This window comes from Lemur catta, chromosome 23 (assembly GCF_020740605.2).
Source record: "Lemur catta isolate mLemCat1 chromosome 23, mLemCat1.pri, whole genome shotgun sequence".
NCBI lineage: Eukaryota > Metazoa > Chordata > Mammalia > Primates > Lemuridae > Lemur > Lemur catta.
Window position 1 is genome coordinate 21,331,305 of NC_059150.1, and position 15,080 is coordinate 21,346,384.

Below are 15,080 nucleotides of genomic sequence, written 5' to 3' on the forward strand. Positions count from 1 at the left end.
AAAATCTCTTTTTGGATTTAAATAATTCCTTTAAAAGCACAAGCACACCTAATTCATTCATCAAACTTTAAGTTCTCAATACATGCTAAACACATCATAAATACTTTTTTTTTCAAAAAGCAGTTGGATATCTATTAAAAGAAAATACTTTTATTTTATGAGATTCAGCTGCTTCCAGGATATTAAATTGAAATGGTGGACGATCATTATAAGAGGTTTCCTTTACATGAATAATACATATATAAAATTCTAGCTCATTCTGGAAATAGCTAAAATTTGAAATTTCATGAAAAATTTCTCCCCTCAAAGAACTTTTATGTAGCACAATGGATATTCATTTTTGGTGTGATATGTAGGGAGTATTGCTATCTAGAAATGTTTGGTGTTGGTGTAACAGAGTCTTTCTATAATATTTCCAGTGCTTAGCATCGTCAATAACACACTGTCGGTGCTTAATAACTATCTTTGAGGGTTTTTGAATGGATAAATCTGACCAGAATAGAAACACATGTGTTATGAATTCACAGGAAGAATGAATTAATTAAACAAACATAATCACTGTGAAAGCTTTCTAAGGTACCATGTTCATTCCACTGTTTGGGGCTTAGTGGATACAATACCTTCTTTCTGGGAGACTATCTTCCACTTAGCTTAGCTTATTGTTGGTCATAATTTCAAGTATCTTCTCAAATGTCACTTTCTCCTCTTTATTCCCAAACTAGGTTACTTCCCTGTTGTCACCCTCCTCTTCTGATTGACACTCATCACCCTGGTGGTTACAAGACAGTGTAGGACTGTGGCTAACAATAAGGGTTCTAGAGCCAGACTGCTTAGCTTCCAAACCTCCAGTAACTAGCTGCGAAACCTTAGGCAAGATGCTAACCTCTCCACGTCCCAGCTCTCTCATTTATAATATAAGAACTGTATCTAAAGCATAAAGTGTGTGAGGGTTCAATTAGACAGTATACGTGAAGTGTTTAGAACAATGCCTGGCACATCATAACCACTGAAATATTGTTAGCTGTTTTTAGTTCAGTGTCCATCATTACTGCCAAATTATTAACTAATATGATTATTGTTTATTACATTTTTCACACTGCATCACCAGCATCTAGCACAATGTCTGGAATACAGTAAGCGTTCAATAAATGTTTGCTAAATGAATTAATTAATTAATAGTAAAATTAATTAATGGATTAAAATAAACAACTATGTGATATTAGAAGAAAAAAGTGATATTTGCCTTTTTGATGTTCTGCTTTTGTTTTTTATGTTAAGATCTCAGCCTTAATATCATAGAGTGAAGATAATAGTTCATTTTATTACTTGCATTCTTTAGTTCATGTCTTACTATCTCCATTGGTCTGAACAAGACGCATCTCTACTTTTATTAGTCCATTCATTCATTCATTCATTTTTATGCCCACTCCTCACTCCTGTTTCCCTTCCACCTTCATAGGAAACCATTCAAATGTATATGATACTATTCCTTCCATGTGTGTTCTTATAAAACATCTATTATTCCATATGTATGTGTTTTAATATGTATACATGGCATTGTATTATTTGTCCCTTTCTTTTACTTTACCTTTTTCTGCATTGCTTTTGCTTTTTGAATTTTTTTTTGTTTGTTTTAAGCAATAAACAATAGTATTGTTTTTTTCTTAAATTTTCTGCTTGTCTTGAAAATCACTGTTACAGTGTCAGGATAATCTGTATGATTTACTGAAAGGCAGATACCCTGAAATTAAATTTCCCCTCTATTATTGCTATAATAGGAAAAGAAAAACTTTAAATAAGGATATAATATTTAAAGCAAGATTATTTAAATACACTTTATGAAAAGCACTATTAGGTCTTTCTTTGTACATTAACAAAACCATCTTAGGAATTTTTGAGTAGGTTATAAAAATAAAATGAAGAATAATTCTGTTTTTGGAAATTCTGGTACTCTCTTTCAATTGGGAAAAATAAACCCAATGGACATGAGTTTGATGAAAGCTTCAGGGAATTCTAAGAAGAAAGACAGCTACATAAATAACAGAACCTTGAACTCAGTGTGTTAGCAGAGTACAGTGGTTGAACTTATATTTAGTAAATTGGAATATATGTTTCTGATAACCTCAAATTTCACTTTTAATATATTTACTATTATAGTTCCTCCAAGTGTCATTGGTCCTAACCCTGAAAATCTTACTGTTGTGGTAAACAATTTCATCTCTTTGACCTGCGAGGTTTCTGGTTTTCCACCTCCTGATCTCAGCTGGCTCAAGAATGAACAGCCTATCAAGCTAAACACAAATGCTCTCATTGTTCCTGGTAAGGGATTTATTATTACAAGGTGGGCAAAACTTTCTCATTTTACTTTTTTTAAAATATAAATGGAATTTTGGTTTATTCTCTTTCCAAATTTTTGTCTTGCTTCATTTATTTGTTCACAACAAATGCCTGTCTTTACCCATTTGGTGCCTTAGGGTGAGATTGTATAGACTTTTAAGGTTATAGTAGGAATGTATAATAACAAGGTCTCCTTCAACAAATCATGAAATTTCAGAACAGAATGGCTTAGAAATTTTGAGTGCTAGATGATAAATAGAACTTTCATTGGATAAATCTACTAGTTGGGTTTAATCAATTCTAAAGCCCCTTGAGGATAGATGATAGATTAGGTAGGTAGACAGGGAGGTAAGTAGATAGTCACCTCTACACTGTGGGAAATTTAAACCCAGAAAATGCTTAACGTATTTTTGACTATAGTACACTTACTATTTGCTCACTAGAACCTGTATCAAACAATTTTGCTATCCATGTTTAGTTGCTGGAGGGAAAAAGTCTATGAATCTCTTCCTTTTGAAGGAAGTAGGTCAATAATAAAGGGATGATCAAAGAAAATGGAATTATTTTATTTTAAATATGGATGTTTCTATATAAATTTTACTCTAAGGGAAATGATATATTTTGCCATTTATCTTATTGATAAAATAGTTATTTAGAACAACCTGTATACCAGTCTTCAATTTGCATTATATTTGCTCACAGGTGGTCGAACTCTACAGATTCTCCGGGCTAAGGTATCTGATGGTGGTGAATACACTTGTATAGCTATCAACCAAGCTGGCGAAAGCAAGAAAAAGGTTTCCCTGACAGTTTATGGTTTGTTTTTGCTCTGCTCATAAAATTCTTTCATTTTAAACTGATATTCAGTATTTTCTATCTGAACACCTTCATGGAAAGAATTCCTTCTGTTCTTCTTTCCTTCCTTCAGTGCCCCCGAGCATTAAAGATCATGGCAGTGAATCTCTTTCTGTAGTTAACGTAAGAGAGGGAACTTCAGTGTCGTTGGAGTGCGAGTCGAATGCTGTCCCACCTCCAGTCGTCACTTGGTATAAGAATGGGCGAATGATAGCAGAGTCTACTCACTGGGAGATTTTAGCTGATGGACAAATGCTGCACATCAAGAAAGCTGAGGTGCATCTTTTATTCTTGTTTGAGTGTCATGACTTCATGGTGGGGTTGTGTTGTGGAAGAGATAAGTAGAAGTTGCATATTCCCTTTACCACAGTGAAAAATGATTTTTATTAAAAATTGCGTAGTGCCATTGACTTTATTTCCACTAAAAAAAAAATAAACAGCAAGATTGCAGAAGGCGATTAGAACTGGGGCATTTGAGCATAAAGATGACTGATGATTTAATCTACACTGGAGCAGTGTGATTGGTCATCTATAACTTAATGGAACACATACAATAGTATCTTTTTCTTTTAGGTATCTGACACAGGCCAGTATGTATGTAGAGCTATAAATGTAGCAGGACGGGATGATAAAAATTTCCACCTCAATGTATATGGTGAGCATCTGCCTCTAATACAACTCTTTTTCCCCCAGATATGCAAATGAAAGCAAGTGTCCTGAATTAGTTTAATGAGGACACATGATTTTCTTCTGTTTTTTACAGTGCCACCCAGCATTGAAGGGCCTGAAACAGAAGTGGTTGTGGAGACGATCAGCAATCCCGTGACCTTAACATGTGATGCCACCGGGATCCCCCCGCCCGTGATAGCATGGTTAAAGAACCACAGGCCTATAGGTAACGCAGTGGTGGTTGCTTTTTTTTGCTCTTAAATCATTAGATTTATAAACTAGCACATGTTCAGTGGCACGCTTGTAGCAGTGTTTAGTTCAAGAAAGCTTAATATGCTGAAATATAAATTTACAAGATAGACTTGTAAAATAATGATTCATTTTATAAAGGGATTCTTTTCTTTCTTTTCCTTTTTCAAAAGGCTCTCATTTAAAATAAAAGCACAAAGGGAGAACTTTTAAGAAATACTTGGATCACATAAAACAAGACATTTTGATGGTGAATTGTAGAGAGGTTAAAAATAAAACAGCTTTTTTATGTTTTCTTTTGCTTTGTTTCTACTTCTAGAAAATTCTGACTCACTTGAAGTTCATATTTTGTCTGGAGGTAGCAAACTCCAAATTGCCCGGTCTCAGCGTTCAGACAGTGGAAACTATACATGCATTGCATCCAATATGGAAGGAAAAGCACAGAAAAACTACATTCTTTCAATTCTAGGTATGTTGTGTATACTATGATCTATCTTCAATTTTTTTGTTATATTCCATTTATAGTACAAAATAAAATTACTAGTAATTGATTCAAAATATCTCTTCATCAACCAAAAATATTGTCAATTTTCTGTTTTACATCTACCAGTAGATTCTATTTTCATAGAAATGGACATAAATGTGGAAAAAAGAATAACAGAAATTTGATAATCTCTATTTTTTCCATTTTTAATGAAATTATTACCTTTCTATAGTATACATTCTATTGAATGATACTTATTTAAACTGGAATAATTTATTTTGATGCTAAACCTGTGGGTCTGTTCTTATTTGTGTAGATAGATAAGACTTAATTCATGAAGAGGTTGTGTATGGTGAGACCACAGAAGATTAAGTAAATTAGGTAAATTTCTAGTAATCATGATACAGTCTTATACAATTTGGATATGTGAATAAGGAACATTAATTCATAAACAGATATTTAATTAATGCCTACTAACTATGTTCCAGGATAGTTTTGAATACTGCAGAGCAAGCTTGTTTGCTTTTGATTTTCAATAAACCTCTGATTATTATTTTTGGATCTGTATTGAAATTGAAATGAAAGTCTAACTTGAAACTAAGTTGAAATACTTTTTTTCCAATTTTATTATAATTACCAGGAAAGAATTTCTCATAAATTATGAATTCAGTTGTATTGTTTACCTATTCTGTGCTCTGCTAAAGATAACTCCAAAAAAATTAAATGAAAAATAAATTGAAATAAGTTCATCATTATCAGTGGTCTTTCTGTAATGATTAGTGATGCTTTGAGATTTCAGAAGCATAAAGGAAAAATAGCCATTCTGAGATTAAGTGTCAGAAACTGCATGTTTAATTATGTTTAGTGCATTAATAATAATAAATGCTAATCATGAGGTCTGTGGTATAGTCAAACATTTTACCAGGCTTTTTATATACTTTATTATGCCTTAGAACTAGAGATAATACATTCATGTATGGCCTAGTCCAGTGCTTGCCATATATCAGGCACTTATTACAGAATATCTCTTATTATTAACATTCTTATTGATTTGGGTTCTTTAGTGATCTAAATTCTGCAAATTTGGTATAATTATTATCATTTTCTGGGTGATTAAAATGAGATTCAGAGAGATTATGCAGTGCTGTGCTGGTACATGTTTAACAATTGACTCTCCAGACACAAAGGACCTGATTTATAGCCAATTATTTGCCAGTTTCTGTCATGTAAATATTCTCACCATGGCCTAATATATAAAAGTATTTCAAGCTAAAAAGGTGATGTCACTGAACATGAAGTAGGGAAGATGTGCAAAATTGGCTCTTGTGAGCTGGTGTGAGCCACCTCCTGCACATCACTGAAATTGTATACAGTAGGAATTCTAATGTGTTTCTGTCTGATTCCATTGTCAATATTGTTGTTACATGTTATTTCTCAATCAAATCATTGAAGTGAAGACCAAGATAGCTAGAAAAAGAGAACAGAAACCACTGGATCTTGAAAACTACAATAATCCTATCCATTGTTCAGAATAAATGCTATTTAAATTGGATAATAGGAAAAGAAATAACCAACTTAGATACTTTCCTCAGATCTTTATGCTAAGATTTTATATAATAGATTCTCCTAAATTGTACTTATTCTAGACTATTTATTAAGGATTTAATCTAAAAGTGATTTAATTTGGCCAGAAAGGGCACTCATGAGGTAGATCTGTCACCAGCCTCATACCTAAATAATTATATCAACTTACAAATACACCAGGAATATTGAAGTGATTCCTTTATCTTTCTTACTTAAAAGTGATTCATGAAGATAAGAGTAGTTTGATCTTGAATCATAACCTAGGAAGAATACGAAATAGAGATGGCATGTTGTTCTATGATTCTGTTGTATTCATTAGAATTTATATCCTTGTGTCTTGTTAATGAAAGCCCCAATTATTTCTTCAAAGTTCCTCCAAGCATTGCTGGTGCTGAAATTCCAAGTGATGTCAGTGTCCTTCTAGGAGAAAACGTTGAGCTGGTCTGCAATGCACATGGCATTCCCACCCCACTTATCCAATGGCTTAAAGATGGAAAACCCATAACCAGTGATGAAATGGAAAGAATTCGGTATGTAAAAAGGGTCTTTGCACTATGAATTGTAAGATCTTCTACAATGCTTTATGCCTCAAATTTCACAAGAATAATAATTCCAAATTTCATCTCATTGGAACTTGGCTATTATTATATTCACAAAGAAAGAATATAAATTTTTGGAGAACTGGACATAGAAATTCTCCTTAGAGAATCACTCAAAAATTTATGTATGTGTTTCTTATCCATCAACTCTGTGTTATAAATCTCCTTAGACACTCATTCTTAAAATGGTGATTAACTGTTGTTGGTTTTATTCTTCTAATTTCAGAATGTATATACCAAAGTCCATGTCATAAAATAATTTGTTCTTTCTTACTAATGTTAAACCAATTTCATTCCACAAAAGACCCATCAATAATCCCAGACATGATTTTATGTCCTGAAACCACCGAACTGTGTTCATGCCATACTGATTGGCTCATTTTGAGAAAAGATACAATATCATAACCCTCATAGTGGTTTATCCAAATCCTGTTTTCAGCTGACACTGTTACCCATGCCACAAACCACACAGAGATGGAATAATAATGTAGTAAAGGCCTCCTACTACTTACAACAAATTCCTTTGGAAGGACGATCCAAAATTCTACACTCCACTTAATTACAAGTAGGCATTCATTAAATATATTGTAAACTTTATAATTTTGAAACAATATCTTAAATTTAAAGATTTGGAGCATATTTTCTAGTCAATGAATTGAAGATATATATATATAATTTAAAGACAGATGAATATTACTTTTTTTGTATTCATTGTATGTTAAAATTTAGATATTTGGTCCCTTTAGAAGATTGAGTAAATTGCCAAATAATCTTTTAGAGATACATTTTCAGTTTTATTTCTCTGGTGTGAACATTTCTGAATAATTAATAAGTATTTAATTATTTTTATTAAATCAGCTGATATTGGGTATACTCTAGACACATTACTAGATACTCGGTAGGACCTAACGATTTTATGTAAGATAATATTTGTTCCTAGGAATCTAGGGTCTATAATTTCTTCTGTTACATTAACATCCTAAATTTACTTATTCTTATATCTGCTCACTTTGTTTATTATTTGTTCACTACTCCACAATATGTATATATTTGTAGGTGGAACAATTTGTTAAATAAAGTACAGTAATTTTTCAAAGTCAGCTTACTCTTTTTCTTTGATCATGGCAACTTGATTTTTTGCTTATTAATATGGTTAAACTCACTGAATTTTAAAATTCATATTTTGAAAAAAAAATACAACTAGTCTCAGATAATTATATTGTAATTCTCAATAAACATATTTAATAACATGATATAATACAAATGGAGTATTTACTTTTGACAATGGAAGATTCTAATGAAATCACTGTTGTAGGAATAACTGTAGATGGCAATTTAATCGCTTCATGAAACACAGGAAATTTTGTTTGGTAATGAATGAAGTATGAAGACAAGCAATAATAAATAATCTTAACTTAGATATCTTTGATGTTCTAATTGTATATTTATCCTTTACTATTATGTAAATCAAAAGAAAAGCTTTATTTAGCAATTTGTAGAAAAATTTTTGCAACAGATATCCATACATGATACCAAATTGTGGTCATAGTTTAAAAAAACTATCCTATTCTACTCCTCATTAAAGTATTAAGTTGTTTATAGCTAGATTTTTTGATGTATGATTTCTTCAGTTTCTCATTATCTACAATGGTCTTCAATTTTCCTATCAGAATTTTTTTATAATTTTAATTTAATTAAAACCTTATATTGATAACTGAGTATACAGTATTCTAGGTCTGAGAAAAACATGTCCTTGCCTATGATTTGGGTACAGACATTCCTAACCTGATTTTGTTAATTTCCTTTTTCTCATGAGGAGGTGTTGGATATGATACCCATAACTGTAGAACTTTAGCTGGTTGCCTGAAATCTCCATCAGTTTCTCTAACTCTGATTGCTATAGGCTTCCTTTGTCTTAGTGAAATAGATTCAAACCACTATACATCCAGGATGAAGACATCATTTTATGGTGATATATTTAAAAGAACACAGTAACCTGGAGTGAGTTTTCCAGATCTTAGCTCCACATTAATCATCTTAGTGCCTCTGTTATGACCTTTTCCATAGGGTGACTGCAGATGGCAGCACATTAAACATTTATGGAGCTGTCACGTCCAACACTGGGAAATACACATGTGTTGCTACTAATCCTGCCGGAGAAGAAGACCGAATTTTTAACTTGAATGTCTACGGTAAATATGAACTATCACCCTCTTCTGACTATGCTACGCTAAGTATCTATCATAGAAATGAAGGTCCGGCAGCAGATGTCTGGAGCATTTAGTTTTAATTGTGATGCCACTGCTATTTCCTTTTGGGATACAAAGCAGAAATAAAGGTAATTGTAGTTTAAATGATTTGAACTGATAATATACCCCCCTTCTCTCTCTCTCTCTCTCTCTGCCACTTTCTGCATAACATAGTTCCACCTACTATTAGGGGTAATAAAGAAGAAGCAGAGAAACTAATGACTTTGGTGGATACTTCAATAAATATTGAATGCAGAGCCACAGGGATGCCCCCACCACAGATACACTGGCTGAAGAACGGACTCCCTCTGCCTCTCTCCTCTCATATCCGGTTGCTGTCAGCAGGGCAAGTTATCAGGTCAGCTTTCATTGTGTGTGATTTCCTAGAAAAATAAAGTAACTGTTATTGTAGAGCTTCATGTAAACAGTGTTTAAGAAATGCTTTTTTCCTAAGCTTTTACTGTTTTTTTTTCCCTTTCAGTCTATTTTCAGCAGAAAGAAAACAAATATAAAATTGAAATGGTTTTTGTTCTTACATAAATACTCATGGTTTAGTAAATTTGGATAAAATGGGTCTTTCATAGACTTTTCACATATATATTTCCAAGAACTACTATTTTTGCTAAAACATTATATGGCAAGATGGTAGGAATATGCTTACTACAATTACATCATTTTCATGTTAGCATCATTCTGTGTTAATATATATTTGAAAAATATTCACTTCTCAAATTATGCTATATTTTCAGTGGCTTATAGTCACCACCTAATCAACTTTGTACAATAAATTGCATTTGAGCTATATGTATTTTGTGATACATGGTTATAAGCTTCGTAATTAAAATTTTCCCAACACAAATCACCTTCTATAATCTATTTATAAATCATAATTATTTTATTTATGTATGTTGCATGGGATCAAATTATGAACTGTTGAATCAAATTGTTTCTCAGGATTGTGAGAGCTCAGGTGTCTGATGTCGCTGTGTATACTTGTGTGGCCTCCAACAGAGCTGGGGTGGATAACAAAAATTACAATCTTCAAGTGCTTGGTATGTCACAGAAATGACACTACTACTTTACTATGTGTTCAGTATTAAGCAACAGGCTTATCTTTAGAAATTGACTTCCTCGTAGATTTAGAAATCTAACTTTCCTCTGTCAAAAAGAAATAGTGAAGTAGGATCTTACTAACTAGAGAAGAATATATCTTCTCCCAAGGGGTCCATATTACTGAATCATACTGTCTGCCAAAATACTTTTCTGACTTGGAATTTTGCACTAAATCAAATCTAAATTTTGTAGTATAGCATTTCAGTTTGGACACAAGACCAGTCTTTTTATACAAAGAAGTCAAGACAGTTTTCTAATATTAGCAGCTTGTTTAGAGTATTTAAAATATGAATGAATCCATGTGCATATGTGTTTCTGTGTGTATGTGTATATAGAGAAAGAACTTAAAACTTTTCATTTTGAAATATTGAGATTTGTTGGTCCAAATTTGTCAATCCCCAAGAACATTTCTGAACAGTTAAGTAACTATTTACTGTAATCTACAAATGATTTATGTTGTATCATATAAAATTTACTATGTAACTTGAAATTATTTTATTTATTCCACATAAAGTAGTTAAAAGAATACTACTAGAACTATTGTATACATTATAAAAATTTAAAGAGACAAACCTAAGAAGTTGAAAAATTACCAAAATTTAAAACACATTGTTTGTATGTTCCACAAGAAAATAATTTTTAGGTTTCATCGCTAATATTTGGAAGATTAATAATTAGTACACCTAAAAGATGGTTTTATAGTAAAGGCATCAATTTATTATATGCTATTTTGAAATATATATTTTTATTGACCAAAGAAACATTGTAGAATTATTTAAATTTATCTCAAATTATAATAGATATATAAATTATGCCCATTTTGTTTTCTTTGTAGTACCACCAAATATGGACAATGCAATGGGGACAGAGGAAATAACAATTCTCAAAGGCAGCTCCACCTCTATGACATGCATTACCGATGGATCCCCAACTCCCAGTATGTCCTGGCTTAGAAATGGCCTGTCTCTAGGGCTTGATGCCCATCTAATGATCAACACTCAAGGAATGGTCCTCCAGCTTATCAAAGCAGAGACAGAAGATTCAGGAAGATACACTTGTATTGCCTCAAATGAAGCTGGAGAAGTCAGCAAACACTTTATCCTGAAGGTCCTAGGTATGTAAATATTCTGGTCCTAGGTATGTAGAAAAATTGGGAAATAAGTGACAGCCACAAATTTAAACAACCTCTGATTGAAAATACAGTATTCATCAGATGTGCGACCCACCGCAACAGAGGGCTAAGTTTTTGTACCCATGGGATTCGCAAGGCCTACTGTGGGGCTTGGGAATCCATAGACTTTGGTATTCATGGGGATCCTGGAACAGATCCCTTGCAAGGATGACTGCACAATAACCATCAAAAAATAAGATACCTAGGAATAAATGTAAACATTGATGAAAGAAATTGAAAAGGACACAAATGAATGGAAAGATGTCTCACGTTCATAGATTGAAAGAATTAATATTGTTAAAATGGCTATACTACCCCAATCTACAGATTCAATGCAGTCTCAATGAAAATACCAATGACATTCTTCACACATATAGAAAACACAATCTTAAAGTTTGCATGGAATCACAAAAGACCTTGAATACCCAAAGAAATCTTTTTGTTTTGTTTTTATGTTTTTATTTCAGCATATTATGGGGGTACAAATGTTTAGGTTACATATATTGCCTTTGCCCCACCCAAGTCAGAGTTTTAAGCATGTCCATCCCCCACACGGTGTGCACCACACCCATTAGCTGTGAATATAGCTATCCCCTCCTCTCCCCTCCCACCTGCCCGACACCCAATGAATGTTACTACCAAATGTGCACATAAGTGTTGATTGGTTAATACCAATTTGGTGGTGAGTACATGTGCTGCTTGTTTTTCTATTCTTGGAATATTTCACTTCGTAGAATGGGCTCCAGCTCTATCCAGGATAATACAAGAGGTGCTAGATCACCATTGTTTTTTGTGGCTGAGTAGAACTCCATGGTATACATATACCACATTTTATTAGTCCACTCATATGTTGATGGGCACTTGGGTTATTTCCACATCTTTGCAATTGTGAATTGTGCTGCTATAAACATTAAAGTGCAGATGTCTTTTCTATAGAATGTCTTTTGTTCCTTTGGGTAGATGCCCAGTAATGGGATTGCTGGATCAAATGCTAGCTCTACTTGTAGCTCTTTGAGGTATCTCCATATTATTTTCCACAAAGATTGTACTGGTTTGCAGTCCCACCACCCAGTGAATGAGTGTTCCTATCTCTCCTCATCCACACCAGCATTTACTGTTTTGAGACTTTTTGATAAAGGCCATTCTCACTGGAGTTAAGTGATACCTCACTGTGGTTTTAATTTGCATTTCCCTGATGATTAGAGATGCTGACCATTTTTTCATATGTTTTTTGGCCATTAGTCTGTCTTCTTTTGAAAAGTTTCTGTTCATGTCCTTTGCCCACTTTTTGATAGAGTTGTTTGATTTTTTTCTTGATGATTTTCCTGAGTTCTATATACAGTCTAGTTACCAGCCCTTTATCAGATGTGTAGCATGCGAATATTTTCTCTCATTCTGTAGGTTGTCTGTTTACTCACGTGATAGTTTCCTTGGCTGTGCAGAAGCCCATTTATTTATTGTTGTTGTTGCTGTGATTGCTTTTTTATATATTTGGCTTCTTCATAAATTCTTTGCCTAGGCCAATGTCGGTAAGAGTTTTTCCAACATTTTCTTCTAGAATTCTTATAGTTTCATGCCTTAGGTTTAAGTCTGTTATCCACTATGAATTGATTTTTGTGAGAGGTGAGAGGCGTGGATCCTGTTTCAGTCTTCTACATGTGGCTATCCAGTTGTCTCAGCACCATTTATTGAATAAGGATTCTTTTCCCCAGTGTATGTTTTTGTCTGATTTGTCAAAGATTAGATGACTATATGAGAATGGTTTAATATCTGGGTTTAATACCTGTTCCAAAGATCTATATCTCTGTTCTTATGCCAGTACCATGCTGCTTTAGTTACTATATCCTTGTAGTATAGCTTGAAGTCTAGTCTGGTAAAATGATGCCTCCTGATTTGTTCTTTTTGCTTAAGATTGCTTTTGCTATATGGGGTCTTCTCTGGTTCCATACGAAGTGTAGAATTATTTTTTCTAGATCTGCAAAAAATGAGGTTGGTATTTTACTAGGGATTGCATTGGAAAAGGAAAAATTACAACTGATACCACAGAAATACAAAATATCATCTGTAAATACTATAAAACCTTTATGCATATAAACTTGAAAATGTGGAGGAAATGGACAAATTCTTAAAAATCCACAGCCTCCCTAGGCTCAATCAAGAAGAAATAGAATTCCTGAACAGACCAATATCAAGTACCAAAATTGAAGCAGCAATAAAAATCCTTTCTAAAAAGAAAAGTCCCAGACCAGATGGTTTCACACCTGAATTTTATGAGACCTGCAAAGAAGAACTAGTGCCTATCCTGCAGAAATTATTCCATAACATCGAAAAGGAAGGAATCCTCCCAAACACATTTTATGAAGCCAACATTACCCTGATACCAAAACCAGGAAAGGATGCAACAAAAAAAGAAAACTACAGACCAATATCCCTTATGAATATAATGCAAAAATTCTCTATAAAATCCTAGCAAACCAAATTCAGGTTTGCTAATCAAAAATATAATCCATCACAACCAAGTGAGCTTCATCCCAGAGATGCAGAGATGTTTCAACATACGCAAATCTATAAATGTAATTCACCACATAAATAGAAGCAAAAACAAAGACCATATGATCCTCTCAATAGATACATAAAAAGCATTTGACAAAATTCGGTACCCTTTTATAACAAGAACAATTAACAAAATAGGCTAGACAGGACTTACCTGAAAATAATAAAGGCCATATATGACAAACCCACAGCCAGCATCATACTGAACAGGGAAAAATTGAAAGCATTCCTGCTTAGAACTGGAACCAGACAAGGTTGCCCTCTATCACTGCTTCTATTCAGCATAGTTCTGGAAGTCCTAGCCAGAGCAATCAGGCAAGAGAAGAAAATCAAGGATATCCAAATGGGAGAAGAAGAGGTCAAACTGTCGCTCTTTGCTGACAATATGATCTTATGTCTAAAAACCCCAAAGATTCTGCCATGAGACTACTGGAATTGATAAATAAATTCAGCAAAGTCTCAGGTTACAAAATCAATGTACAGAAATAAGTAGTATTCCCATACACCAACAGCAGTCAAACTGAGAACCAAATCAAAGACTCAATACCCTTCATAATAGCAACAAAGAAAATAAAATAGCTAGGAATATATTTAACTAAGGAAGTAAAGTACCTCTACAGGGAGAACTACAAAACACTGGGAAAGGAAATAGCAAAGGACATAAAAAGGTGGAAAACCATACCATGCTCATGGGTCAGCAAAGAAATCTTGAGTGAAAAGAACAAAGCTGGAATCCTCACAGTATCTAACTTCAAAATATACTACACAGTTATAGTAACCAAAACAGCATGGTATTTGCCTAAAAACACACATAGACCCATGTAACAGAATAGAGAGCCCAGACATAAATCCATATATCTACAGCTAACTGATTTTCAATGAAGGTGCCAAGAACACTCAGTGGAGAAAGGATAGTCTTTTCAATAAATGGTGCTGGGAAAATTGGATATCCACAAGCAGAAGAATGATACTGGACCCATATCGTTCACCATATACAAAAGTCAACTCAAAATGGATTAAAGACTTAAATGTAAGGTCCAAAACTATAAAAGTACTAGAAAAAATAATAGGGGAAATATTTCATGATATTGGGTGGGCAAAGATTTTTTGGATAAGGCTTCAAAAGTACAGCCAGTAAAAGCAATAGTAGATAAATGGGATTACATCAAACTACAAAAGCTGCTGCACAGCAAAGAAAACAATCAACAGAGTGAAGA

The 15,080-nt window shown here is 33.3% G+C and overlaps 1 protein-coding gene across 1 annotated transcript in view; it reads left to right on the forward strand.

Moving 5' to 3' along the window:
- Positions 1 to 15,080, forward strand: part of HMCN1 (hemicentin 1) — a 404,331-nt gene that overhangs the window by 308,870 nt on the left and 80,381 nt on the right. Inside the window, exons 58-68 of the mRNA XM_045536051.1 lie at positions 2,158 to 2,319; positions 3,040 to 3,153; positions 3,266 to 3,468; positions 3,766 to 3,847; positions 3,956 to 4,087; positions 4,430 to 4,579; positions 6,549 to 6,708; positions 8,845 to 8,969; positions 9,201 to 9,384; positions 9,981 to 10,078; positions 10,975 to 11,253. Coding sequence (XP_045392007.1) covers positions 2,158 to 2,319; positions 3,040 to 3,153; positions 3,266 to 3,468; positions 3,766 to 3,847; positions 3,956 to 4,087; positions 4,430 to 4,579; positions 6,549 to 6,708; positions 8,845 to 8,969; positions 9,201 to 9,384; positions 9,981 to 10,078; positions 10,975 to 11,253 — 1,689 coding nt within the window. The remainder of the gene's footprint in view (positions 1 to 2,157; positions 2,320 to 3,039; positions 3,154 to 3,265; positions 3,469 to 3,765; positions 3,848 to 3,955; positions 4,088 to 4,429; positions 4,580 to 6,548; positions 6,709 to 8,844; positions 8,970 to 9,200; positions 9,385 to 9,980; positions 10,079 to 10,974; positions 11,254 to 15,080) is intronic.